Source organism: Mauremys reevesii, linkage group 16 (assembly GCF_016161935.1).
Source record: "Mauremys reevesii isolate NIE-2019 linkage group 16, ASM1616193v1, whole genome shotgun sequence".
NCBI lineage: Eukaryota > Metazoa > Chordata > Testudines > Geoemydidae > Mauremys > Mauremys reevesii.
The window spans coordinates 6,330,303-6,357,742 of NC_052638.1; the positions used below are offsets into that span (position 1 = coordinate 6,330,303).

A 27,440-nucleotide genomic window follows, 5' to 3' on the forward strand; every position below is an offset into this window, starting at 1 on the left:
CCGTCACGTGAGCGCAGTGCGTGTCACGTGACTCGCCGCCGCCGCCGGGTTCCCTAGTCGCCCGGAGCGAGCCGGGTCCGCGGCCGCCGCCATGTCGAGCTTCCCCGAGCTCTACTTCAACGTGGACAGCGGCTACCTGGAGGGGCTGGTGCGGGGCTTCAAGGCCGGCGTGCTGAGCCAGGGCGACTACGTGAACCTGGTGCAGTGCGAGAGCCTGGAGGGTGAGTCCCGGCCCCGGCCGCCCCTCCCCGCGCGGTCCGGCCCGAGCCGCTCCCCGGCCGCCCCCCCGCTCCAGCGCGGTCCGGCCCGGTCCCGGTCCCGGCCCCGGCCTCGGCTCGGCCCCGAGGCTGCGCGGCGCCGCGGCGGGGCTCCCGGGAAGGCAGCCGGGCCCCGGCGGGTGTGTGCGGGGGCGCCCCGGGCTGTTACATAAACCAGCCCCCCCCGCCCGGCTCTGCGGGCTCGGGCTGCCCCCCGCCCCCCAGCTCCAGCGGAGACCCGGGCTCCGAGGCGGGGGGAGGAGGGGCACGGCCTGTCCCCTCTCCTCCCCTCCCCTCGGAGGGCAGAATCCAGCCTGGAAGCACCAGGGCTCCTGGCCTTCACCCGCCGGCAGCGACTGGGGCAGGGAAGGGGGCTGAGGCCTCGCTCTTCACCCTTCTCCTAACCCCAGAGCAAGGGGGCATCGCAGAAACGGAAAGGAGCAAATTTATACCTCACCCGGGGCAATACTTGTTTGTGCAATTCACTGGAATTCACTGCTATTGGATATCGGAGACCGAAAGCTTAACTAGAGCTTTAAAGCATAGGCTGTCTAGATGGCTAATACACCTCTGACGTTTTGGGGTTGATGTGAATCTGCATAGCTCAGGGCATGAGCCAGCCTCTAGGGGCTTGTCTGCATGGGGAGGTTATTCTGGAATTGGGTAGTGTGAATTCAGAGCACTATAGCTATTCTGGAACTAGCGCACAGTAGTTTATTGCAGTCAGTTTCTTAAGTAGACAAGCCCTAACTGATAGAAATGAAGAAGAACCTTCCTGTGGGTTATCCCACTGCTGCCTTTGGCTGGATGTTTGCACCTTCCTCTCAAGCAGTTAGTCAGGTCGCTCTTGGAGGCAGACTAATGGAGTAGATGGACCACTGGTTGGATCCAGTCTGGCAATTCTAATGTTCATGTGAAGACCTAAAAGCTGGAAAGGAATTCCCTGAGTTGCTAGCGTGTACTGTTCCTTCTCATATTGACCTCTTTCTTACTGTCTGGGGTGTTCTTTAGGCCTGGTCTTCCAACACTTCACATGCCTCCATCCTGTTTCTCACTCCTAATCAGTGGCATTCTTCTCTATGTGTGCCTGATTTGAATAAGGTTAATATTAGAACTATTTAATGTAACCTTAGTTGTGATTTGCTTAGGTTTTAATGTGTTTTTAATTATGCGTAATGATATATCTTCTTCTGAATTGCATTTAGCAACCTGAACTACCAGTAATGAGGGCCCTTGTATGTGAATTTACTAGCTTTTAAAAAGGAATCCTGAAAGTTAAAATCAGGCAAGTGTATGTTGAAAATGCTCTGAGCGTGTGGAGTTTTATACAGTACTAAGCATCTACACAAAAGCTGTTTGCTGTATACAAGCTTTCTGTGGCAGAAGAGTTTCTGGTACCTTTTCCTGCAGAGAAATGTGTGAAGGTTTTTCAGGTGACTTGGTGAAAGGGTTTTTGGAAGTGAAGGGTGTGAGGATTTACATACTAAAAGGTACTGGAATCACCTGAGATACAGTGTGCATTTTAATTTTTAATCCCGCTGGAGTGCGGTGGTTGCCCCATGCCAGGAAGAGGAAGGGTTAAAGCAGGCCAGAGGGAGCCTGTGCAGAACCCTCCCATTAGAGCAGGGTTCACTAAGTGAGCCCTTTGGGAGGTGCCTTGTTGCTGTGGCCAATCAGGGCCATCAGGGGCCATATATATAAAGGCCTGCTCAACAGAGCAGGAGGAGTCCCTCCTTGGCCTCCTAGGGAGAAGGACTGGCTACCTAGGAGCACCATGGCTAGAGCCTTGCTCTGCAGTGTAGCAGAGCAGGAGCATCTGGCTGACCGCTGCCAGACTGAGGCCCTGGAGGAAGGGGAGATAAGGTGCTAGGGCTGCCCCCACTTGCCATGCGGGTAGTGGCAACACAGACTGCAGTTTGTCCCTGGAGCAAGGGACTAGACGGGTGACTGCAGCAGGCCACTGAGGCAAGTGGCTAACTATAGACTGCTGGGTCCTCTGAAAGGTGGGGAGACTGGGGCATAGTCAGAGGGCTGTGGTCTGGGGAGTGACGCGGGTCCCAGAGTGGTGGAGACAGCAAAGTGGGAGTAGATACTGAGTAGGCGAGCAAGACACCACCGGAGGAGGGCGGCTTGTGCAAGGACTTGAGCTAATTCCAGAACGGCCAGCAGGAAGTGTCGCGATAGGGAGTCTGGCTCTGCTACACCCCCTTTCTACACAGTCTCTTTCCTTTGTGAATCTGAAAAGCATCTGGTCAGCTTCACTCTGCTTAGGGTGAAGCTGGGGAGGCTGACTCAGAAATGGAGAACGTGTGGGGAGAAGAGTGGGAGAGAGACACCTTTTGCAGTTGCCAGGAGTGTTTGGAGTGTGTGGGAGAAGGTGGAGAGAGAATGCATCTCCCTGTATCAATCAGGTTGTTTGGGCAGTGAGTGGGGGGGAAGTGTGCTGCAAAATTCAGACTCCAAGCAGCTGGAAGCTGATACAATATACAGATCCTCTGAACAGGGTCTAGGAGCAGCACTTTGAAAGGAATCCCAGCAGCTTGGGAGGGTTGGCATCTTGCCTGGTTGATACCCTCTCTGGGGTCTGTGGGTGGGGGTGGCAGGTTGGTATCTCTTGTATTGCTCTTGGCTAGCAGACCTAGTTAACTCTTGCATCATGGGGGCTTTAAAATGAGATTAGGTATCTTTCTAAAAGACCTGCCTTATTCCAGCTTCTGGGGAAAATTCTACAGCCTGGGTATCCAGGAAGTCAGATTAGATGATCCTAGTGGTTTCTTCTGGCCTTGGTATCTGAAGTTGGGAAGGAAAAGCAGAAGAGAAAAGCTAGGATGGTGCAATAAGTGGGAATTTTTGAGAAGTATTTGTCAAATACATTATCTGTTAGACTTCCCCAGTGTGTGTTCAGTAATTCACATGATAAATGCTGCTTGTGGCATTCAACAGCTACCTCTGGGAGATCATGTTTTCTGATGGATTTATTATGCAACGAATGTGGGAGAAACTTATCAAATGAATGTTTGTCTGGCCAGCCCATTATTGAGATACTAAACCGTACCCAGATACATTATTGTACATTGCAGAGGACATGTCCTTGGGCAGGGGGTGGCAGCACAGGTATTTTTACTCTGGCTAATAGACTAAGTCCTCAGGCTAATATGGGTCAGGTCAGTTTCTTTTCAAGACCTGTTCATAACAGCATGGAGCATCTCCTTGGCATGTTTTCTTTCTTCCTCTGGGGGGTTCTCTGTGGCATCCATCACTGTATTGCCTCCCTATGCTGTGTGCTCTTTCCCCATTTTATCTCTCACTGTTCCACATCAGAACCATAAAGTTATGTGCTCCCTTCCCTAGAGTTACTCTTGTATCTCTGTATGCAACCAGGGTTGGCATACGTTGCCAAACCCAAGAGCTAGAGGAATGACCTTGCTTGCCAAAAAAACAGTGTAAAAGATAGGGGCTCCACTTCTCAAGGGAAGTTCAGAACCCATTTTTCTTCCATCCTTCTCTCCCTTCCCCATTAAAGCTTCTGGGAAAAGGGGGGATGCTGGGATTGGCTGAACCCAACTCAGGTTTTTGATCTTTTATATCTATTTCCATCTAGTTTGTGTCCAGTAAACTTGAGTCCTCCCTCCCTTAGGTCCTTCTGGGTGCTGCAAGGGAGAAAGGAATATTCATTCTCTCTTTGCCCCTTCCCACTGCAGAGCCCTCTGATGCAGGATGGAGGGTGCATGGCTACTATTCTACTTCTCTGGCTGATTTGAGATTAATCTCCTTCCCCTGGCTTCTGTTTTTAAATATTCTCCATTCTCTGCCTCTGTTCATTGCTTTGCTGAGCAGCAGTATAGAGTGAAATGGACGAGTGTTGTTGGTTTCACTGCTTCCTACAGGATTTTGAAAAGCAACAGCCCACAGCTGCCAGGACTATGGCCAGTTCTATGCATCAGTTACACTTGGATCGCACTGAAGGATCTTCATGATTCTAAGAGCTAAAAAATCCCTTTTTTCTAAAAAACGAGAGCTTTAATTCTGTGGTAGCTGATAACATTTGCCATGAGAAACTTCCTGTTCACTGCACGTGAGCATGCTTTTTTTAAACCTTCAACAAAGGAACAGATTGTCATATAGGAAGTTCTAGAGCTGGGGGTGGGGGGGGAGGCTAATGTACTAATATTTAAAAAGGGTAAATGGATAACCTGGATAACTATAGGCTGATTAACCTGACATCAGTCCAGGACAAAATCATGGACAGACTTATGGGATACAATCAGTAAAGAAAGAAATGCTGATAGCATAAGTAACATGGATTTATGAAAAATGTCTTGTCAGATTAACCAGCTGTGTGGTTTTTTTGCCCCCCAAAATGTTCAAGTATGGTGGATAATAGTAACTGTTGATATAATATACTGGGACTTCTATTACACATTTGACTTAGTCCCACATGACATCTGATTAAAAATTAGCCCCCCCCCCCCCAAAATGTAGCTTGATAAATGGATTAAAAACTAGCTAATTGATAGCTCTTAACAAGTAATTGTAAATAGGGAATTGCCATCCAATGGGAGTATTTCTAGAGAGGTCCCACGGGGATCTGTATCTGGCCCAATTCAATTCTATAGCCAATGATCTGCAAACTTTACTACCAATGATCTTGTTTTCTTCCCAGGCGACATAAAATTGGTGGCGTGGTAAATAATGAGAAGCCAGTTTAGTTTCATAGAGTTGAAGGCAGAACAAACCATCAGATTATCCATTTTGACCTGCACACCCCACAGCGTCAACCTCACCCAGTGCCCCTGTGTTGAGCCCAATAACTTGGGTAGATGAAGGGATCTGAGTCGTCAGGAGGCTAAGTTCTTGTCATAGGCAGAGGGCAGGAGAGACCAAGATACCATCAAAGCCCAAGGCCTCTACAGTGGCAGGGAACTGATAAGGTGAGAGATGCCCACGCAGTTCATGCTCCATGTTGCAGAAGATAGGTGTGGGGGATGCATGGGCCTCAGCCATCTGATTTGGAAGAGAATTTCTTCCCACCTCCAACTCAGGTGTTCAGGCTGACCCTGAGCATCTGAGCAAGACTCACCAGACAGACATCTTCTCTTTCAACCTCAGAGCACCAGCCCACCCCGTCCAGCATCCCATCTCCAGCTGTGGCCAGCCCTGATGCTTCAGAGGAAGTCAGGAAAAAACCCAGAACACATCTGACCAATTGTGCTTCAGGGGAGGGAAATTCCTCCTTAACCCCTGCAGGGAACTAGCTGAAGCTCTGAAACCTGATACTGGATTACAGTCAGTGTCCTAAGGCAGAGCTGCAAGTGTTCAGGGCATTGCAGAAATTCTGTTCTCTCTGTGGCCTATGAAGGGAGAGGATGAACAGTGGGATTAATACAGATTCAGACTCCAAGGTCATAAAAAACCAAGGTCATCCAGTTCAAGGCCTTGCACACGCAGATGGTAGGATTTCTTCCAGAAACTGTATTAAAGCTTGTCTTTTAGCAAGCTATCTAATCTCAGACTCCAGCTGATGGAGAGTCCACCACCTCCCTGGTAAACTGTTCCATATTTAATTACCCTCACTACTAGGAAATTGCATCTTATTTCAAAGCTGAAACACCCCCCACTCTTTTTCCATGTGTCTGAGTGATCAAATCACCTCTCAGCCTTTCCTTTGATAAACTGAATAGATCGGGCCCTTCATTTTTGGTTTTGATTTTATTTAATTTTTCTTGGGATTTTATCAGTGGTTATTACCACAAAAACAGGTGAAAATCAGTGCAAAAACCTATTAATTTTTCTGGGTAAAAAAATTTTTGTGTGTGTGTGGACAGAAACATGGGGAAAAAAGTATTCGGTAGATTAATGCTTTGAATTCTGTTCATCAGTGTGGTTTGAAGAACTAAAACAGAACTCAGAGCACAACGCTGCTGCTTCTGAGTTTAAGAAAACAATCTCTCTAATCCCTAAATAAAACTTCTCGTTTGAATAAACTGTTTACTGGTGTAGACTTAGAACTGTTGTTCGATGTAAATATTTATAGGCTAATTGGGCCACACCATTTGCAGCGCATACACTCAACTTCATCCTTTTCTCCTGTTTTTGTTTTTTTAAATCTTCCAAATGCTTCCTTGTGCTCTGCAATGTATTCTGACACAGATTTTGTTTCCTTCCCATTTTAATGTGTCAAATTATGCAGTGTACTGTATTTTCCTAATTAAAATAAGTTGTTTATATATTCAAATGATATAAAAGTAGGGTGACAGTTGGAGGGGGGGGAGGACAAGGGGGAAGAATACTATTAGTAAAACCAGGGCATTTTTCGGTAAAAATTGGTTTAAACTGAAAACGAAGGGGTTTACGAACAGACAACTTAAGGCTTGTTTTCCAGCCCCTGGGGCATTTGTGTGGCCCTTCTTTGAACTCTCTGCACACTTTTTGAAGTGCAGACACTAGAACTGGACACAGTATCCTATTGTCTTATCTGTGCTGTGTGTAGAGGCAAGCTCGCTTCCCTAATTCTGCTTGATATTCCCCTTTGATACAGCAAATAAGTGCATTAGCCAGTTTTGCTACAGCATTGCACTGACAGCTCATGTTGAGGTGATAATCAGTGATGGTCCCCAAGTCCTTGAATCACTGCTTTCCTGTATACTGCTATACCTGTAGGTATAACCGGTGCTCTTGGTTCCCGGAGGTATTAACGTCCATTTGGTGGCATTAGAACACTTTTTGATGCATTTAACTAGGCAATTCAGATCACTAACAGTAGCCTGTCCTCATGAGTTACTACCCCACTGATCCTTGTTGTATGCAAACCTTATTAGTAAAGATTTGATATTGTATAAATGATTATTTAAAATTTAACATTTTTATCAGCATTGAACAAAGAATCAATCCCTGGCAGACCTCGCTAGAAACAGCCCTGCTCAGTCACATCTTCCTATTAATAACTGCTTTGAGATCATTCAGCGAGCTAGTCTTTAGTCCTCCTAATGCGCCCTGTTAATTCGATGAAAGTTTTATTTTTTTTTAATCAAAATGTTATGTGGTACTAAGTCAAATTACTTAGATTTCTCCAAGGCTACTGTAGTTGACTTTATCAACTGGACTTGTAATCCTGCTCCTCCCTCCCACCAAAAGCAGGCCCACCTTCTGTGAAACTGTGCTGACTAGCATAGGTGCCGACACCGTGGGTGCTCCGTGGCTGGAGCACTCCTGGGGAGAAATTAGTGGGTGCTCTGCCTCCACTGGCAGCCATGCATGAGATCAGACTAGATTACAAGCCCAGAAGGGACCACTGTGATCATTTAGTCTGGCCACCTGTACAGCACAGGCCAGAGAACTCCCCAAAATAATTCCCAGAGCAGATCTTTTAGAAAAAAATCCAATTTGATTTTAAAATTGTCAGGGACGGAGAATCCACCGCATCCCTTGGTAAATTGTTCCGATGCTTAATTACTCACTGTTAAAAAATATATATATATTTTCCTTAATTCCTGAATTTGTCTACCTTCAACTTCTAGCCAATGGATTGTTATGCCTTTCTCTGCTAGATTGAAGATTCCATTATTAAATACTTGTTCCACATGTAGATGCTTATAAACTGCAGTCAAGCCACCTTTAATGTTCTTTGTTAAGCTAAATAGATTCAAGGAACTCAGTCACTACAAAGCAGGTTTTCTAATCCTGTAATTCTCATGGCTCTTCTTTGACCCCTCTATAATTTATCAACCTCTTTCTTGAACTGCGGGCACCAGAACTGGACACAGCATTCCAGCAGCATTTGCACCAGTGCCAAACGTAGAGGTAAAATAACCTCTCCACTCCTACTCGGCTTCCCCCTGTTGCTGCATCCCAGGATCGCATTCACTCTTTTGGTCACAGCGTCATGCTGGGAGCTCACGTTCAGCTGTTTATCCACCACCACCCTTCCCAAATCTTTGTCAGAGTCTCTGCTTCCCAGGGTAGCTGCCCTCCTGTAAGTTTAGCCCATGTTCTTTGTTCCTAGATGGAAACGTGCACGTTTAGCCATATTTCAACACATGATGTGATCATAATGGTCCCTTCTGGGTTTTACACCTGTGCATTATTGTGTTTCCATCATGTCCATTCCCTCCCCCATATCTCTTTTAACTAAACAGTCCCAGCCTTTTCATTGCCTCTTCATGGGGGAGGTTTTCCAGGCTTGTAAAGGGGTTCACTCACCGCAGGAGTGCCTACTAATCTCCAGGCGGGGCAGCTTTCACTTTGGTGCCCCTGCTGACAGTTGCTCCTTGCTGCGCTGGTCTCTTTTGTAACCTGGCCTCCAGACAGTTCACAATCTTAATGTCCACCCCTTTTGGGGTATTGAAATTCAGCAAATAATTCCAAGACCCATAGGTGCTGACTTCTGCTCACGCCAGTGGGTGCTCTACCCCCATCTGCCCTGGCCCCACCCCGGCCCCATTCTAACCCCTTCCCCAAAGTCCCTGCCCTTATTCTGACTCCTTCCCCAAATCCCCGCCCCTCTGCCCAGAGCTTGCTACACTGCCAAACAGCTGTTTGACGGCAGCAAGCGCTGGGGGGTAGGCAGAGGAGCAGGGACGTGGCACGCTCGGGAGGAGGAGGAGGTGAGGTGGGGAAGGGACCTTGGTGGAGCACCCACACATTTTTCCCTGTGGGTGCTCCAGCCCTGGAGCACCCACGGAGTCGGTGCCTATGCCAAGACTTTGCGTCAGATCTCTGGCCTCTGACTCTGGGCTCATGCCACTTTGCCAATGGCTGGTAGGGGAACCCAGGCCCTCCTCCTATTCAGGGTTCCAGCTCAGGGACCCTATAACCGGCAGCCAAGGTTGCACAACTGAAACAGGCTGTCAAGTGTTATGAGCACAGCATGTGACTGAGCACACACTGACCCATCACTTTGAAGTTAACTTCTATTTCCTGTGCACACATTACATAAGGCAACTGCCGGTCATTCATTATAACAGGGAGAGAGAAGCTGAAGACAGTGTAGTTAATGTTGTTAGTTTCATGCAGTGTCTCACATCTTTGACCTTAAGGTTGCCTGAACACAGTTGCATACATAATGTAAAGGCAATTAAGGCATGAAAGGGACTTGTCACCTACAAGCTAATTTGCTTGCTCCTAACAGGACATAGGTGAAGGCACAGTGGTTAGAGAGGGCTAGCCGAATTACCATTGTACTTTGTTCTCTTTATTGAATTTATCTTGTTGATTTCAGACCAATTCTCAGATTTGTCAAGATCCTTTTGAATTCTAATCCTATCCTCCAAATTGCTTGCAGTCCTTCCTAGCTTGGTTTAGTCTGCAAATTTTATAAGCACACTCTCCACTCCCTTATCCAAGTTCTTAATGAAAACGCTGAATGGACCAGACCCAGGTCTGACCCCTGCAGGATCCCACGGGGTACACCCTCCCAGAATAACAGCAAGGCACTGATAACTACTCCTTTAGTACAATCTTTCAACCAGTTGTACACCTGCCCTGTAGTAATTTCTTCTAGACCACATTGCCTTAGTTTGCTTATGAGAATGTGATGTGGGACTATCAAAAGCATTAATAAAATCAAAATATGTCTCATCTGCGCTTTTCCTCCACACCCACTTGGCTAGTGACCCTGTCAAATTCCAGCTCTCTGGTTTTCCAAGCACTACCTGGATATGATCTTCTTTCTACTGATCCCTCCATCCCTGGCTGCCTCTCTCTCCTCCTCTGACTTTAATCCATTATTAGCCTTTGGCTTTTACAAGGAATCCTACAAAAGGTGGAAACGGATAAATTGCGAAGGAGGAGTACAAAAGAATAATGTAAGCATGTGGGGACAAAATCAGACTAAGGCAAAAATGTTATACCCAGCAAGGGACATCAGGGGTATTAAGAGGTTGTATAAATACACTAGGAACAAGGTGGATTTGATTTAAATCATGATTTAAATTGAGTCTTCCTGACTAGTGATTTAATCATGGATTTCTTCATAAAAGTGCATTCTTGCTGGTTGTTATAACCTTAATGCATATTCTTCACAACTCAGAGGTAGATGTCAGTTTCATTTTTAGAAGATACATGCTATACATTTTTAAAGTGATTTATTTTGAAAACTTTTCAGATTAGTTTTACAGCTATATCAGAAAATGAATGATTGGTTATTTCATTTACCAAAGGTAATTGGAGCAGCTATTTATGAAGTCACTGGGAGGTGAACTATCTCCAATTCAACAGGTTAATCATTAATATTTGGAGGATTTTCTTGCCATTCTGTATTAGGAGGAGAACATCACCAGACAGACATTTACATTGTTTTATTTAACTAAAACAACAACATTCTGTAATCCAATTTTTTTCTTCAACAGCAAACATTTTAACAAAACAAGCATTTGAATTTAAACATTCAAGTTTTTTAAAATCAGGTTTGTTTTTCTTAAAATTGTTTAACTAAAATAGTTGATTTTAATATTTTTTTTTAAACTTCATTTATGTCAGCCAGGTCCACATGAGAAACTTAAAATATTGGCTTCTGCAGCTAACTCAGTCATCTTCAACTTCATTTTCCTGTTTGTTCATAATCTGGAAAAGAAAAGCAAGCTTTCCTGCTTTTTCAGGTCCCAAACAATTTTTTAATTTGGAATGAATTAGTCCAAAGGAAGAAAATATTCTTTCTACATTGGCAGAAGAAGCCACTGCTATTAAAAGTGAGATTATCACTTCAACAGTCTCTCTGAATCCAAATGCTTAAGTGACTTCCACTTGTTCACTGGTGTGACTTTCTTTTAAAACATCATCAGCAAACATATTTCTTGAATGGTTCTTATTCGTGAACTGGGTCTCTTATGGACTGCTGCCATTATAGGCTTTCCCTTCTAGTGAGAGAATCGTCTGGTAGATCTCAAATCAATGAAGGCTACATTCAGAAAGACCTCAAGACTTCTGGAATATGCTGCTCAAACAGTTTCACTTTTGTTTCTACTGCCTGTCCCTCCCTTCTCACATTTATCTCCAGACTTCTCCTTGTCCAGATCTATTCCGCCCCCAACAATCTTCTGTTCATTGAACTTTTTGAAACTTTGCACTTTTAGAGAGAGGTAAGGGATTGACTGGGTACACAAATTTGCAGAGGAACAATACGGTGTTGAGGTCTGTTATGTCTCACCTCTATATATTCTTTCTTTATTGAAAAACATTTTTGCTGTTAACAAGCATGTTATCTCCGGAGACACAAATCCACAGTTTGAGAACTGCAAAACTAAGCATCTCTGAGGGTATCTTCTAGACTGAACACTGAGTCCCATTGGGTAGATAGAAAGATTAACTTAAATAATCTATACAGAAGCCACCGGATACCCATAAAAATGGGTCCCTAATCCATGAATTATTGAACTCATTTACAAAACTTTAACATTACATGAATATAGTCCCATACTATAGAATTAGAATTTATAATCCCTATTCCATGATGAGATACATTATAGCTCAAAGATATTTTAATTAAAACTCTTTAGATTTTTTCCCTCAAAAAGCATTTTATCAAAAAAAACCAATTTAAATTAAACTTTTTTTTTAATTTTTAAATCATTGATTTTTATCCACTCTGATTAGAAACAAGAGATGCAATGGACCCACATTTCTCTTTATCAGGGAAAGAGCTAATAACAGATTACATCAAGGTGGTTGGTGCCTGTTTTGCTTCAGGCTTTAATAAAGCTTAATGGTGACCAGATACTTAACACAATTAATATTACCCACGAGGGGCAAGGAACACAAGCTAAAACAGGGAAAGAACAGGTTAAAGAATATTTAGATAAGTTAGACAGATTACCTCGGCCTGGTGAAATTCACCCTAGAGTAGAGTACTTAAGGAACTAGCTGACTCAATCTTGGAACCATTAGCGATGATCTTCAAGAACTCCTGGAGGATGGACAGGTAGGGTACTGGAGAAGGGCAAACATAGTACTAGCTTTAAAAAGAGGAACAGAGAGGACCTGGGGAATTAAAGTTTAGCCAACAGTCTAATACTCAAAGATACTAGAACAAATATGAAACAATCTGTTTGTAAGCCCAGAGAGGATAATGGGGGTAATAAATAAATAATAGCCAGCACTGATTTGTCAAAAATAAAGTATAGTTATCAATGGTTTGCTGTTAAACTGGGTGGACAGACCTGATGGGATTCTGCAATGGGCTGTCTTGGGTCTGGTGCTAGTCAAATGTTTTATTAATGACTTGGAGAGTATACTTATAAAACTTGCAGATAACACCAAGTTGGGAGATCCTCCAAACACTTTGAAGGATAAAAATAGAATTCAAAAGGACCTTGACAAACTGGAGAATTGGTCTGAAATCAGCAAGGTGAAATTCATAGAGACAGGTGCAAAGTTCTGCGCTTAGGAAAGAAAAATCAATTGCACAGATACAAACTGAGGAATAACTAGCTAGGCAGTGCCACATTTGTCATACCTGGAGCCCTCTGGTTGTTCTACTCAATCACTTCGTCAAAATTTCACAACAGAACGTGTCATCGCAATGGCAAACAGGCAGCCCGGTCTGCAGGCTCCTGGTGATGGCATTGGAAATTTGCTTTAGCTTTAGTTCACTGCTCTTAGTAAGATGGTGAAAGGAGAGAGGGGTCTTGCAGTTCCTGCTGCTCTGCTGCTGGGATTGCATGCTGTCCGTTTCAAAGGCCGTGCCCTCTACCATGTTCAGATGGGATGTGTGGTCTAATGATCCCAGCGTGTTTCCCCAGCCTTCTAAAGGAGGCAACTGATCATTGTTTTCTCCTCCTGAATATTCCCTGCCCAGGAAGCCTTCCCCACCTTTGATGCAAAAGCAAATGAAGGTTATTTTTACATCTTTAAATTAATCTTATTTTTAGCGTCAAACTCCTGGGGCACGGACTAGGAAAGCTTGTTACTATCCCGTTTCATTGTGTGGACGGGGGCTTGGCCATCGCTCTGAGAAGGGTTTTATTGGAACTCTCCATGCTTAGAAAAGAATTCAAGTTTAAATACAGACCAGCGAGAGCCTGCTAGTAACTGCCCTTCCTATGTAGGCTTGTGTGTCGCGTGCAGGTGCACGGGATGAATATCACTGCTCTCTGCCCTTCTCACCAGTAAAGTGTAAGTCCTCATGTCCAACACAAGGTGGCGCTCATGTACTTCTTATCTGGCTCTGCCCAGTTCTCCTGCGTGCTTGAACTAAGTGTATTGGAGAGATGTTGTGTCCCTTTGGGGACGTTGTCCTAGATAAGGGCTCCTGAATCTGCTGTCAGGATTCCCTTCGGAGCTACTAAAAGCTGCTGCTTACAGCGTTTGCCTGGAACAACGATGTACGGTGCTCCCTTGGCGTGCCCAGTTTCTGCTGCTCTAGAACTATAAATGTTTGGCATGATTGCATAGCACTGTCGCTGGACTGCCTTCTGCTATGCTGCACGGAGCTTCAGGAAGAACCCCAGAAATTCTCCAACCCTCCTAGAAATCAGTTGTCAGCAGAAAAATTGGGTTTCTTAGAGCTGCTCATTTGGAGAGAGAAGGTACGCAGCATAATCTGTTGCAGCTTGAGTGATCTCAGATTCTAAAGCCGAGTTAAGAACATTTTATAAAACCAAGACTATTGGGGAAATCTTATTTTAAGCCCCATTTCTCTGCTTATTCCATATGCAAAGATTTCCTCCCACAGTTGCTTCTCACTCATGCCTCTTCATTCCCTTGTGTGTGAACAAGGGGTAAAGTTGCATGCAAAAATGTTGTTAGGGTTGCTGGGGCTCAGCACTGCCCCATGCGCCTTGAGCCTATCCAGAGCTCAAATGCTGGCGAGCCAGGGCCTTCCGAGCTAAAGTGACCCCTCCCTCACAGCCTTAATGCTGCCTCTGGGCTCCCTGTCCTGGGGAGTTGCTCAGGGACATCACAGTACCTTCCCCCCACCCCCGCCTCTGCCAGCCAGCAGCAGGTGTTGCCCAGAGCATGGCACGTGTCCGTGGGCTGTGTGAATAGGAAGGCTGACTGGGAGTTATGATGGACACAGACAGTGGCAGGCTGCGTTGGGGAGAAGTGAATTGTGATATTCCCAGTTCCTGTAGCCGTCCCCAGGGCGGGCAGAGTTAAGGCTGGGTTGTGTGGGAAATGTCACCCCAACTCAGTGTTTCCTGGCTTTGATATGGGTGTTGAATCAAATGCTCTGGCCTCTGCGAGGGCACGGGGAGCTTGGGCGGTGTTGGGCGCCAGCACCACAAGCTCTAGTCAAAAGGGGGGAAATAGCTTGTCATTGTAATCCCCTCAGTGGTGCCTCCCTAGGGCACTACTGGGTACAGGTGCTTTTGGTGCCTTCCAGTGGAATCTGTCACAAGGGCGTGAGCCCTTGCAGGGGTGGCCGCTTTTTAGGAGGAGCTGTTTCCATGAACAGGGCAGGAGTAACAAGGTGTGGCATGACCCACCTCCACTAACACAAGAGCCTGGTGTGCAGTGCTCTGCCTTGACCCAAGTAGGCTCCACCTTTTAAAGGCACAGTGTCACTGTGGTTGGCTCTGATGCACATTAGTGGCACTTCCGAGTGATTTTTTCCAATGCAGCCATTGTGGGAGGATCTGTGGGACAGAAGGGCTAATGTGCACTCTCCTGTTCCTGCAGGGTGAGCGGATGTGTTTGTTTGTAAGGGTCTCTCATGGTCCTCGACTGTAGTGCTATTGTCATAATGGCGTCCCCTGATGGCTTCCAACAAAGGGAGGATCCTGGAGCTACTGGATTCGCTGTGGGATTAATGCAGTGGGTGCCACCTTGCATCAGGCCCTGCTTTTCAACCAGTCATTTCCACTTGTGGCAAATATGCCTATTTCTACACTGGAATTGCTGAAAGCTTTGATTTTTTGGATTTACAATCCTGGGTTGTATTCCTTGAAGTTAAAATGTCGCTGTATCTTCCTCAGGGATGTTCCATGGGATTCTTGTTATGTGGTATCCACTTCCTGTCCTCAAATGTGGCGCAGTATTCTATTAAATCCTTGTCACAGAGGTAGTTGCATTTCAGATGAATAAAGCTCTTATGTTTAACAACTGCCCCAAACTTTGTCAGACATCCATAAGTGCCTTCTTACCTGTCCGGAGTTCAGCAACACTCAAACCTCTGAACCAGGAAGTAGTTAAGATACACCCCATCCTTCAATGCAACATTAACTCTGCTCTCTGGAGCTGGCAGTAGTCACTGGGAAAGGTTTAGTGAGGGCCGGTGCAGTAAGCAGCTGTGAAGAATGACTAAGAATGTGCCATTGTTTGGTTTGGTTTTTGCTCCACGCATTTGAATTGCAGCATTTATCTGCACGCACTCCAATGGTGTCAGGTGTAGCTGTATTGAGTAGTGGAGGGGTTAGCTGGAGCAGGTTGGCCCGGCTTCTTGCTGTGATATGATGAGGGACCAAGTATGCATTGTTTCCATGCTGAGTTCTCCAGGCTGTCAGAGGTTTTTCTTGCCTTGGGGATTGTAAGCAGTCTGGCGGCAGGCTCAGGGCATATTGAAGCAGTGTCTCAGAAGGAAAACAGAAACCCTCAAGAAAAGGGGTGGTAACGCTGCAAGTCTGGGGAGACTTTTGTGGAGTTGGCTCAGTGTTTGAATGGAGGCCAGGTGCAGTAGCTCCTGCTTGCCACACTTGACCTAAGCCTGAGTTTTGCCTTAACAAAGAGGGGTCGCTCTGTCCCCAGCGTGTTCTGTGGCAGCGGTGAGGGCAGAGCGCTAGCATGTGAGGTGTTGGTACGTCGGGCCATCACTCAGAGGGCAGAGTTACTGGGTTGTGGGGATGGCGTTGCTGGTTTTCAGAGATTTGCGGGTAGCGGAAGTCAGCTTTCTGGAAGGCACCACCAGGCAACCTCACCCCTGCATTAATGAAGCTTTTTGAGCAGTTAATTTCCTTGGTTTTTAAAAATAAATCTCAGCACCTCCATATTCAGTAGTCAGTCTCCCCCTCTCCACTGCCTGTAGCTCCTTGGCAAGGAGAGAACCAGCCACAGCACATACCAGCGGCATGTCAGCCCATCAGTGCCCCTGCATCGTCCATGTCTCTCTGCCAATCCAGGACACCCCAGTCCTTTGTCCTGCCCCCATGGGAGGGCACAGGTATTGGAGAGAGACTTGCAGGTCAAGGTGCTTGGCAGAGAGTGCAGGGAGTGACATGGAGTCAGCAGGGGCATGTTTTAAGGGGAGACAGAAATGGGAGTATGGATATGGGGAAGTTGAGGGGGTAGAACTAAGGCCCTCCCTACATTCCCCCCCCCCCCCCGCTGCCACTGCACAGCTGACCCCACCCCCTTTCCTCCCCATGCTCCCCTGCACTGCTCTGACCTCCTTCCCCTGGAAGCAGCAGTGCTGGGGGTAGGGTGAGCATGGTGTCCTTTCCCCACTACTGGAGGCAGATGGGGAAGGAGAGGTCTAGGTTCCTTCCCTTGCCTTGGGCAGTGGGCTCGTGGGACCCCCGCAATGAGCCAGTTCTGAGAGCGTGTGGAGTCGGTCGATGCTATGCCCAGCTCATGAGATAGCTCATGGTGTTCAACACCATCAGGTGGTCCAGAGACATTTGTACGGAACACATCACAGGACACCGTCAATACCACATTGAGTAATCGATAACCCACTTCCTTCCCTGACGAACCTCACCCATGAACTTATTCGCTACACCGATACTGACTTGGACTCTTTATACATGCCATGGGTGGCGTACCCGAGCCCACTTATCCACTGGCGCTCTAAAAACTCCCGCACCCCAATCTGGGTCTATGCTGGTTATGTGATCTCTCTTCATCCTTGTAACCGTTACCTGTAATCCCTCCTAACTCAAGCCTGACCCCAGATGTACAGTACCTTCCCTCTTAACTTGTGTCTATTTAATTTTAAACATTAACTTTAATAAAATTCATAGGGGAGATGGAGCCATCTGTATCCTTAGCCACTACCACCCACTTCCCCTTCCCACAGATGTCACTTTGAAGGGAAAATGACCAGCTGGTTTTGCTCTGTCAGCACTTCTGAGCTCCCAGAGAACAAAGGTCCCTTTGATTCCTTATTGGTTGAGGGATCATATTAAAATACAACTGGAAACCCAGTTCTTCATCAGCGACCAGCCATCAGACTGGGTTTTCAGAAACTGTGGCTGGCTGGCACGTAGGCTTCGCTGAGGCACAACCACTGAGCGGCCAGTACAGCCCTGGGGGCTTGTCTTCGCGTACAGTGGCGCAGCTGTAGTGCTTTCGTGAAGATGCTACTCTGCCAGTGGCAGAGCTGGTAGCTCTGTCGATGGAGCGCTGTCTGCACGGGGGGTTAGCTTGGTGTACCTCTGCCGCTGAGCATTGTCGTTAATGCCAGTATAGATCTAGTGTAGACCTGGCCTAGGTGACGACCCGTATTAGTGAAAGGTGTCACCGCACCGCTCCAGCCCTCCTTTCCCGCGCTCTGCCCCCGAAGATAAGAATCGGATACGTTTACCTTGAGTAACATTTTCAGTATTGGTTCCCCAAGGGGACAGTGGGTGCAGTGCTCTAGCTGAGATAATCCCGAGTGGGGGAGATCAGTCTGAGGAGGATCAGAGCAGTTTGAGCCTTATAAGAACTCTTATAAGAACCAGGTGACTTTGTAAGTGCCTGGTTTTCTTTTTTCTTTTCCTTTTTTTTTGGGGGGGGAAGGGGAGGCTGTATTTTGGAACCCGCCCCCCCCCCCCCCGCTCACCTGGTTTCAAATTTGGACCACTAACCTTACCCCATGCCCCCATGAAGCACAGCAAATTTCCAGTCTGTGTCCGCATGTGGCTTTTAAAGCGGTTGCCTTTTAACCAGTAAACGTCTCAACCTCAACTAAACCTGAGCTGCTACTTGGCTATAATTTAGTGCATTTTATCCAAAATGGTTCCAAGACGTACAAGAACCTTATCTGTAGAATGAATCAGTCGCTGCATTTACAACGTGAGCCCAGTTAATATGTGTGATAAATGAATGGTGGGGAGGAAGGGGTAGCTCCCTTTTATGGACATCCAGCCAACCAGTAGCTATAAAATCCCTCTTAGTAGCTGTTCTCTACTTGCTTTACCTGTAAAGGGTTAAAAAGTCTCACTGCGATGCATAGGCAAAAGGAAGTGAGAGGGCACCTGGCCAAAAGAGCCAATGGGAAGGCTTGAATTTTTAAAATTGAAACAAGACTCCCCTTTTGTCTGTCTGGTGGCTCTTCCAGAGAGCAGGGCTAGACTACACTGTAAGAGCTTGCGCCAGGTATGAAAAATCATTAAATCATACCTAGAAACTACTCATCTAAAACCCCAGCGATGTAAGTAGATCAGGAAATGTCTAGGAAGCCGCAATTAGGTTTATCCCTTTTATTTCTTTATGGCTTGTGGACAGGGCCGGCTTTATGACCCGCGGGGCCCGCTTCGAATAGCCGGCAGCAGTCCGGGACTTTGGTGGCTAGGGGTCCGTTCCAGGTCTTCTGCGGCACTGAAGAACCCCTTGCAGCGGAAATACTGCCGAAGACCCCTGAAGCGGGGCCCTCTTGGGCGCGGGGCCCGATTCGGGGGAATCGGCCTAAAGCCGGCCCTGCTTGTGGATTCCTCTGTGCTAACCCCAGGTGCTTTTGTTTTGCTTGTAACCTTGAAGCTGGACCTCAAGAGAACTATTCTTGATGCTTAATCCTTGTAGTTGGTTTGTTTAAAATGTAGCAGAAGCCTAAATTCCCAGATAAAACAAAGAAAGAGAATATTCATTAATAAAATTTACCTTTTTTAAGAACAGGATTGGACTTTTGTGACTTAAGAAGTTTGTGCACGTTATTTAATTAGCTGGTAGCAACTGCTGATTTCCTTTTCCCCCCCCCCCCTTTCTCAGCTCTTCCCTGGAAGGGGGGGGGGCGGGTGAAAGGGCTTGAGGGTACCCACAGGAAGGAATTCCCAAGTGTGCCTTCCTGGGCTCTCAAAGGGTTTTTTTTCACTTAGGTGGTAGCAGCATCTACCCATCTAAGGTCAGAGAAAAGCTGTAACCTTGGGAGTTTAATACAAGCCTGGAGTGGCCAGTGTTAATTTTTTGAATCCTTGCGGGCCCCCACCTTCTGCACTCAAAGTGCCAGAGCGAGGAATTGGATATGACTGTGTATGCGCACCAAACAGTAATTTAAAAAACAAACTAAACCATGAAGCTGAATTTTAAGTTGCATTTTGTGGAGAGTTGGCTCATTCTAAATTCCCTTGGAGTGTAGTTCTAGTGTTGCTCTCGCACAGGGGTGGGCAAACTTTTTGGTCTGAGGGCCACTTCTAGGTGGGGAAATCATATGCAGGGCCATGAATGTAGGGCTGGGTAAGGGGGTTAGGGTGCGGGAGGGAGTGCGGCGTGTGTGGGGGTGCAGGGTGCAGAAGGGGGCTCAGGGCAGGGGTGGGGGTGCAGAGGGGTGTGGCAGGGGGTTGGGGTGCAGAGTGGTGAAGGGTTCTCAGAGCAGGGGGTTGGGGTGCAGGAGGAGTGTGGCAGGGGGCTCAGGGCAGGGGGTTGGGGTGCAGGAGGGGGTGCAGAGTGGTGAAGGGTTCTCAGGGCAGGGGGTTGGGGTGCAGAAGGGGGTGCAGAGTGGTGAAGGGTTCTCAGGGCAGGGGGTTGGGGTGCAGGAGGAGTGTGGCAGGGGGCTCAGGGCAGGGGGTTGGGTTGCAGGCTGCACGTTCCAGCCGGGCGCCACTTACCTTGAGCGGCTCTGGGGTGGCAGTGGCGTGCAGTGGGGCTAAGGCAGGCTCCCTGCTTGCCCTGGCCCTGTGCCGCTCCTGGAAGTGGCCAGCATGTCCAGCAGTGGCTCCTGGGGGTGGAGTGGGGCAGGCGACTCAGCTGCACGCTGCTCTCGCCTGCGGGTACCACCCCTGAAGCTCCCATTGGCCGCAGTTCCCCGTTCCCGACCAATGGGAGCCACGGGGGGCGGTGCCTGCAGGCAAGGGCAGCGCACGGAGCCTTCTGCCTCCCCTCCCCCAGGGGCCGCAGCGATGTGGCGCCGGCTGCTTCCGGGAGCGGCACTGGGCCAGGGCAGGCAGGGAGCCTGCCTTAGCCCTGCTGTGCCACAGGGCTGGCAGTTCCACGTGCCGGATTGAAGGCCCTGACAGGCTGGATCCAGCCTGCGGGCAGTAGTTTGCCCTCCCCTGCTGTAGCGGCTAGTGTGGGCGTTCCAAAGTTTGGTAGCCATGGCTGTTAATGGAACAGGCCACTCGAACGTTTTTTAATTGACTAGATTTAAACTAGCTTTTGGGTATTATACAGGGTGACCATATTTCCCAAAGGAAAAATGGGACCCCACCGGGGGCTAGCTCCCGCCTTCCCCATATGGGGCTGGCCTGAGCCGCTCATCTGAGCCCTCCCCACTGCACGTGAGGCTGGGGTTGCTGCTTGCTCAAGCCCTGCCCCCTCCCCTCCGGGCCTTGCCTGCCCCCTCTACGCGGGGCTGGCACCTGATGTTTTTTGGACGAAAGTGGGCATTTGGCTGTTTGCTCTTGCCCCGATCAGTTGGCAAGAGCAAATGGGACAAGTGCCTGCCTTTGCCAAAAAAGTCGGGACAGTCAGAACAGGGCTTAAAAAAGGCCCTGTTCTGGCTGTAATGGGACATCTGGTCACCCTAGTATTACTGCTTCCCCTGAGTCCCCCTCCCCTCTTGCTGTGTGAAAGACCCGTGTAAACAGGGCAGATGTTGAAATGGACTCTACGCTTCACACAGCATTGTCAAATGTGAACTGAAAAAAATAGGTGACTACGCTGCTCTGGCGTCTCTCAGTTCCAGTGACCTTAGGGGTTACTTGGACCGTTAGCCAGAAGTGTGCCTTTTTTATAAAAGCGGAGTGTGTCCACATGTTTAGGGTATGTGTAAACAGCAATAAACTCCTGCAGTACTGAGTCTCGGAGCCTGGTCAGTTGACTTGGGCTTGTGGGCTCTGGGGCTAAAAATTGCAGTGTTGCCATTTTGGAGTTGGGCTGGAGCCTGGACTCTGAGACCCCGCCAGGGGGTTTCTTATTGCAGTGTAGACCTATTCAGTCCATCACACTGTAAGGGTATCTTCACCCTCAGACCCTGGTAGCTGGCCTACCCCGTCACTTACCCCCAAGTGCAGAGAACCCATAACTGGCTAGTGAACAACGTGCTGCTGGCTGTGGGTTGGTTCTGAAAGGCAACCAATCGTTACGTGCCCCCGTCTGACAGTGGGGCTAATGAACTAGCAAATGACCCGAAGAAGAGCTCTGCATAAGCTCAAAAGCATCTCTTTCACCAACAGAAGTTGTTCCAATAATAGATATTACCTCACCCACCTTGTCTCTCTAGCAAGTGATGATACAATTACAAAGGCCCAACTGTGCAGTGAATGAACATGATGCATTAAAGTTCTAACAAAAGAATGAAGTCAGTCACTTCCCAGAAGTAGGTGCCCTGGAGGGCATCTGTCTGGAGAATGTCCTACTGCTTTATGGTCCTCTCAGTGCTTCCTTTTTACTGGAGTGCTGAATCCTCCTGTTGTCTACAGAGCCCGGGGTGACTAATTTTCCTGTCACTGGGGTCTATAGCGCCCGGTGGCATTGCACACTGAGGGCTCCCTACGTCTGAGGGGGAGCGGAAGAGTTATGCTTCCCCTTTAGTCATGTACTTATGTGCCGCTTCTCTGTTCCGGAGTTCATGAACCTTGACTGAGGCTTGCTCTGTTCTTGTAACCCGCTCAGTGCGGCGCTCCCCAAAGCCCTTCACCTTCTATCCGTAGCTAGCATGTTGGGTTGATCAGAGGTGTAACATGGTTCTGCTCTATGCGGGGGCAAGCTAATATCTGAGTTGTTCCAGCTGCCCCTTTCATAACTCAGTCTTCTGCATCTTCCAGATTGGTATCCGGCCAGAGGCACCAAAAATGGGGGCGCTCTGGCCCCTTTCCCACTCCACGTGTCCCTGCCAATAAAACAGGCTTGAGAAGCCACTTCCCTGGTGCACACTCGAGTGTGACAGAGGGAGAGATTCCAGAGGGGCTAGAGCAGTGATACTTAGACCTTGGGTTCAGGAGCCAAATTAACAATTAGCATTCCCCAAACGAGCTACAGGCGTGTGATTTCATTGTGTCATTTATTATTTATATATGATCACAGCAAAATGACTGACCAAGTATTATTATTTTATTAGCTACAGTTGGCTAATAACATAGTAAAAGCCTCCTGATTGGTTAATAATTAAACCACAGCGTTTTAATAGCATGTGCTGCAAAGAGCCACAGGAGACACATTAAAGAGCCGCTTGCAGCTTAGGAGCCTCAGTCTTGAGTATCACTGGGTTAGAAAAACTCCCTCCTCCAGGAACTAATCAGAGCAGACTGGGCTGGATCCCCTCTTCTGCTGGGGACAGGCTGAAACCTTACTGCTGAGTCTGGGTCAGAACCAGCTAGGACCAATGTGCGCTGGACATAATGCAACGTGGTGCTCAGTTTGTATCCCCTTCGCTAATATCTTGTGCCGTTTCCTCGCTGCCAGTCGGCCGACCCAAGTGGGCAGCGCTTTGGATGGCATTCAGCACCTTTTGGAAAACTCTGATGGCAGTTGCACCTCTCAGGTCAGAAGAAGGGCTCGGGCATAAGTTCCTGGCTCTAAAAAGAGTGGGGGATTAAGCCTGGTTCTGGGCCTGTCTCCTGTAAACCTGGCAGCAAGAGCCATCTGCTCACAGATGGAGGCAATTCATATCATCCGGGGAGCTCAAAGAACCGCCTGTGCACTCCAGAGCCCTGCAGTCCATAGCTGAGGAGAGCAGCACTTCCGCTGTGCCGCTCTCTCCTCTGCCACTCACTGCCCCCACAGAGCGTCTCCAAGATCGTAGCAGTGGCTGCCACTACCCGCGGTGCTCCCCTGCTGGGTCATGGTGCAAACAGGACGACGGTTGGCACTTCCAATCTGTTGCAGAACTTGAATTGCTCTTTGAATTTGTGACTAAATTGGAGCAAACCTATCGTAAAACTTGAACTTCCACACATCTTGGCAGGGCCCACTTTACCTATGGCCCAGTAATGAGTCAAGAGGTTCTTGTTCATTTGTGTTACGGCAGTGCCTAGGAGCCCTGCTCCTGGGCCAGAACCATGCCATGCTCACTGCTGTACAGACACAAAGATGGTTCCTGCCCCAAAGGGTTGACGGTCTCTGCCCCAGATGGCTACACGCAGGCGTGTGCGGGAGGGGAGTATGAGGAACATGAAAGTGTTAGTCAGCGTGGCAGGCAGTGGGTCTCAGTGCACCAGCAGCTTGTTAATTAATATTTGTGTAGGCCTCCCTGCAAAGGAGTGTTGAGGGCTGTGAAGGAAGATAGAGACAGGACTGTGTAGATATTTGCATGACGCTCCTCCCCAGCATGAGGGGAAGCATGGGGGAAGGCACCGAGGTGCTTGTTTGAAAACAGAAGTGGGCAGTGGAGGCTGGTGGGAGGCAGGGGGTGAATGAGAGATGCTAGGTAGGGTGGAGGCCGACTGTGAATGGCCTTGAAAGTGAAGACTGGTAGCTTGCCTCTGACGTGTTAGAGGAGAGGGAGTCAGTGGAGGGAACGTGTAGAGATGGGGTGACACGGTCAAAATGGTGGGCTAAGAAAACGATGGCATAGGCTTTACATTGATACCTGGTACAGAGGCCTGGCAGACCCAGCATCTCCTAAGATGGATGGTTTGCTGCCTGGATGTAGTTCAGAGCACTGCCTTGCAGGTAGTCTTCCGACTATGCCACGACTACCAGACTGTGACCCACCCAGTCAGATCACCCTCACCACTCCAGTTTTTGTGTCCCTGAGATGGCAGAACTAATCTAGGAATCTGGGCAAGGGCTAGCTCTGTGCCAGATCCTGACAGGCTCGTGCCAGATACCTGCTTGGCCAGCTGGGAAGCTTCCAAGGGGAAATGGAGGCAGTGGAGAGCTAAGCCAAGCTCCAACATGCCCAAATGTGGGGCAGGGAGTTCACCTCCTGGAATCGTTGCTTCCGAGTATCCAAAGACGTGGGAAGGCAACACATCAGTGTGGAGTCGGGTCACGTTTGGAAGTGTAGCTGCACAACCGGAAGGGCTAAACACTTAAATGATGGTGTAGACCTGCTGAGGAAACTGCAGCCTACAATCCTCCCTTAAAGTTTATGAAATGTCTAGAAAAAACTAATTCTCTTCGCTCCGAGTTGCGAGGGCCTTGCTGATTCCCAGTGGACGGTTTCCGATGGGTGGATTTACCTGGGCATGAGAAGACAATTTTGTCCTTACCTGAAAGTTCCTTAAATGGGGACAGTTGGAAGCCCTCAAACCTTGACAACTGTTGAGTGAAAATCCAAACAGTGGCCGTTATGTATGCGGTGGATAGTGCAAGTTGAGAGCATGTGTCTGGATAGCAGCTGGGTGCCAAGCTTTGACCCAGTGAGCTGACTCCAGGAGTACCTGTGAATGTGGTGACCCAGTAGCCTCCCTCAGACTGGTAGGTGACTGACTGTGACAAAACAATCCTACAGGTCAGGACAAAATACTTGCTGTAGACTGCAAGCTCCACATGGCAAGGACTGGGTCCCCTGTTTCCTCACAGCACTCAGCATGCTGTTGTCACAATTTGTTATAAATTACATATAAATAACTACAAGGTTGTACAGTCAAACGTGTAAAGGTTAAGAAATGCTTGGTTGAACGCAACCATGTCTGCATGTTATGGCAGTCTTTATACTCTCTGCGTGGGATGATCAGCAGACAAAAGGGCAGGTCTCTGGCAAGTTGTTGAACTCTTACAAATGACAATTTTCTGGCACTTGCGGCGCTGCCATAGCTGGCCATGCTCAGGGGAAGAGCAAAGGCACGTGTCTGACCCAAGTGGATGCCCCGGCCAAAATTCAGGTTCCTCCTCCCCAAACCCAGAATGTCAGAGCAGTCTGACCTGGTGAAAGTTCCTCCTTCCCTTAATCTTGTTTTCAGAAATGTCTGAACTGTTCCCTCCTCTCTTCCCCCCCCCCCCCCCGAAACTTAATTTCTTGAGGCAGAGGCCAAGCGTGGGAAACTCCCACCTGAGTTGTCGCTGTTTGGCAAAGTCACAAGCCACTGAGGAGGAGGGATTATAATGGAAGTGTGAGGAACCCAAAGAACAAGGGGCATTGCCAGTCGTCTCCCTAGGCATCCCCCATTTCTCTGCTGCCTTAGTGTGGCAAACATCAGCTAGGATGCTCTTGCCGTTGCTCCTCTGCTCGTATTCTGCCAAAAATTCATTCCCACTGAGTGTCCCAGAGCCAGCGTTTGGCACACTTGAGGCTTGTTCAGCTGTTGGCTCTTGGGGCAGGTTTTCCCACTGTTTCCTTCCTGGGTGGGTGGTGCAAGCCATTAGGCCGAAGTGATTGGCGATCACTATTATAAAACGACTGGTCTCCTTGGCTGAGAGCAGGTGACTGGCCCCTGTGGGTGCAGGAACGCCAGTCGATCTGCGGCCCACGTATGCCCGTCTGAGGCATCTGGGCCACAGAGTTGGGAGTTAGAAAGCAGAGCTTATTCCAGCCTTCGGGAGAGTGCTCAGTGTGCTCGGATACTAATTCACAGGCAGCCAAGGAGCCCAGTTGAAACTGATTCCTAGTTTGCAGAGTTGTTGGCCTGGCTCCCCTCTCGCAGAAATCCATTCCAGTGTTACCTAATGTGCTCACAATTCCAGCTGGCTTTCGTGCCACTGAAATGAGTTCCTCTCTGAGCAGCTCCGCACGCAATGCAGAGGGTCCAAACAAATGGCTAATGGAAGCTTCCTCGGAGCCTTCCTGTTGAGAGGTTGCTATGCAGAGCTTGCTGCTTGGACTGCTCCTTCGCCTGTTATCTCGAACAGGATTCGCACGACGCTGATACGAATAAAGCACACCTGTTGGGAGTGAATAGTGCGGCGGTCCCTGCGTGTCTGTAGGAGGCCCGGAAACCACAGCTAATGCCTTCCCAAGAAATTCACTGACAAACAGACTTGCCTGTTTTGGGTGATTCCCTAGAGATTTCAGGGGGAGCAGTGCATGCTGAGCACCTCTGAGAATGGGCCACGTATTTATTTATGTACTTCATAGGCGTGCGCAGCACACTTCATTAGGGTTTGCACCCAGGGAATTTTTTTTAAAAGGCGAACATCATAAAGGTTGGGGTGTGGGAGGGGGTGCGGTGTGCACAAAGGGGCTCAGGGCAAGGGATTGGGGCAGCGGAGGGGTGTGGAGTGGGAGGGGGCTCAAGGAAGGGGGTTGGGGTGTGGCAGGGGGCTCAGGGTAGGGAGTTGGGGTGCAGGAGAGGTTCAGGCTCCGGCCCGGGGCCACTTACCTGCAGCGGCGCACTCCCTGCCTGCCTGCCCTGGCCCCATGTCCCAGAGCGGCCCCTGGTGGGCGGGCACAGGGCTCCGCGTGCTGCCCTTGCCTCGTCTCCAGGTACCTCCCCCAAAGCTCCCATTGGCCGCGGTTCCCCGTTCCTGGCAAATGGGATCTGTGGGGGGCGGTGCCTGGAGCAATGCATGGAGCCCTCTGTGGGGGCCCCCCCGGCCCCAAGGATGGTGCGGCCACTTCTGAGAGTGGTGCGGGGCCTGCGCCACCACGGGGGGCAAATCCCGCGGGCTGGATCCAAAGCCCTGAGGGACTGGATCCTGCCCGTGGGCATTAGGGTGTGCCTGGGCACACCCGGCACACCCCGTGTGCACGCCTATGATGTACTTGTAACATGGTATTCAGGGGCCTGATTCTAGCTCCCTGGGGCAGAGAGGGAGAGCACGTTGGAGCAGATGTGCAGCCACAGGTGCTGCTGTGGGTGTGGCCTTTACACTGGCCACCAGAGCAGGGCCATAGGCATAGTTTGATGTCCGTATTGGGGGGGCAGCACCAGTCAGGTCAATGGGGTCGTGCGTGGAGGGGATGGCTGTAAATTCCACACCTGACCGGGGCTTGCAGTTCAGCAGTGCCCCCTCCCATGAGCTGGGCCTAGCTGTGTGATCTGTCACTGGACTGAAGGATGTGGGGATAGGGGACAGGTTTCTGACAGGTCCCCGAGGAAAGAAATAAGTGTCTGTGTCTGTCTGTTTAGGGAGCCTTTGAATCAGTCAGCAGCATAGCTAAACAGCGATAAGGGTCTGGTCCCAATAGCATCAAGGATGGAGCTGGAGGATGGTACGGTGCTCTGGACAGACCCTGATATATTCCCAGTGGTGGGTAGGGGATGGCATTCTTGTCTGTTTCTACCACTGAGATTG

General features: G+C 48.8%; 1 protein-coding gene across 1 annotated transcript in view; it reads left to right on the forward strand.

The window, feature by feature from the left end:
• The window catches only part of ATP6V0D1 (ATPase H+ transporting V0 subunit d1), a 76,908-nt gene continuing 49,468 nt past the window's right edge, over positions 1 to 27,440 (forward strand). Inside the window, exon 1 of the mRNA XM_039503298.1 lies at positions 1 to 221. Coding sequence (XP_039359232.1) covers positions 92 to 221 — 130 coding nt within the window. The 5' untranslated portion in view covers positions 1 to 91. The remainder of the gene's footprint in view (positions 222 to 27,440) is intronic.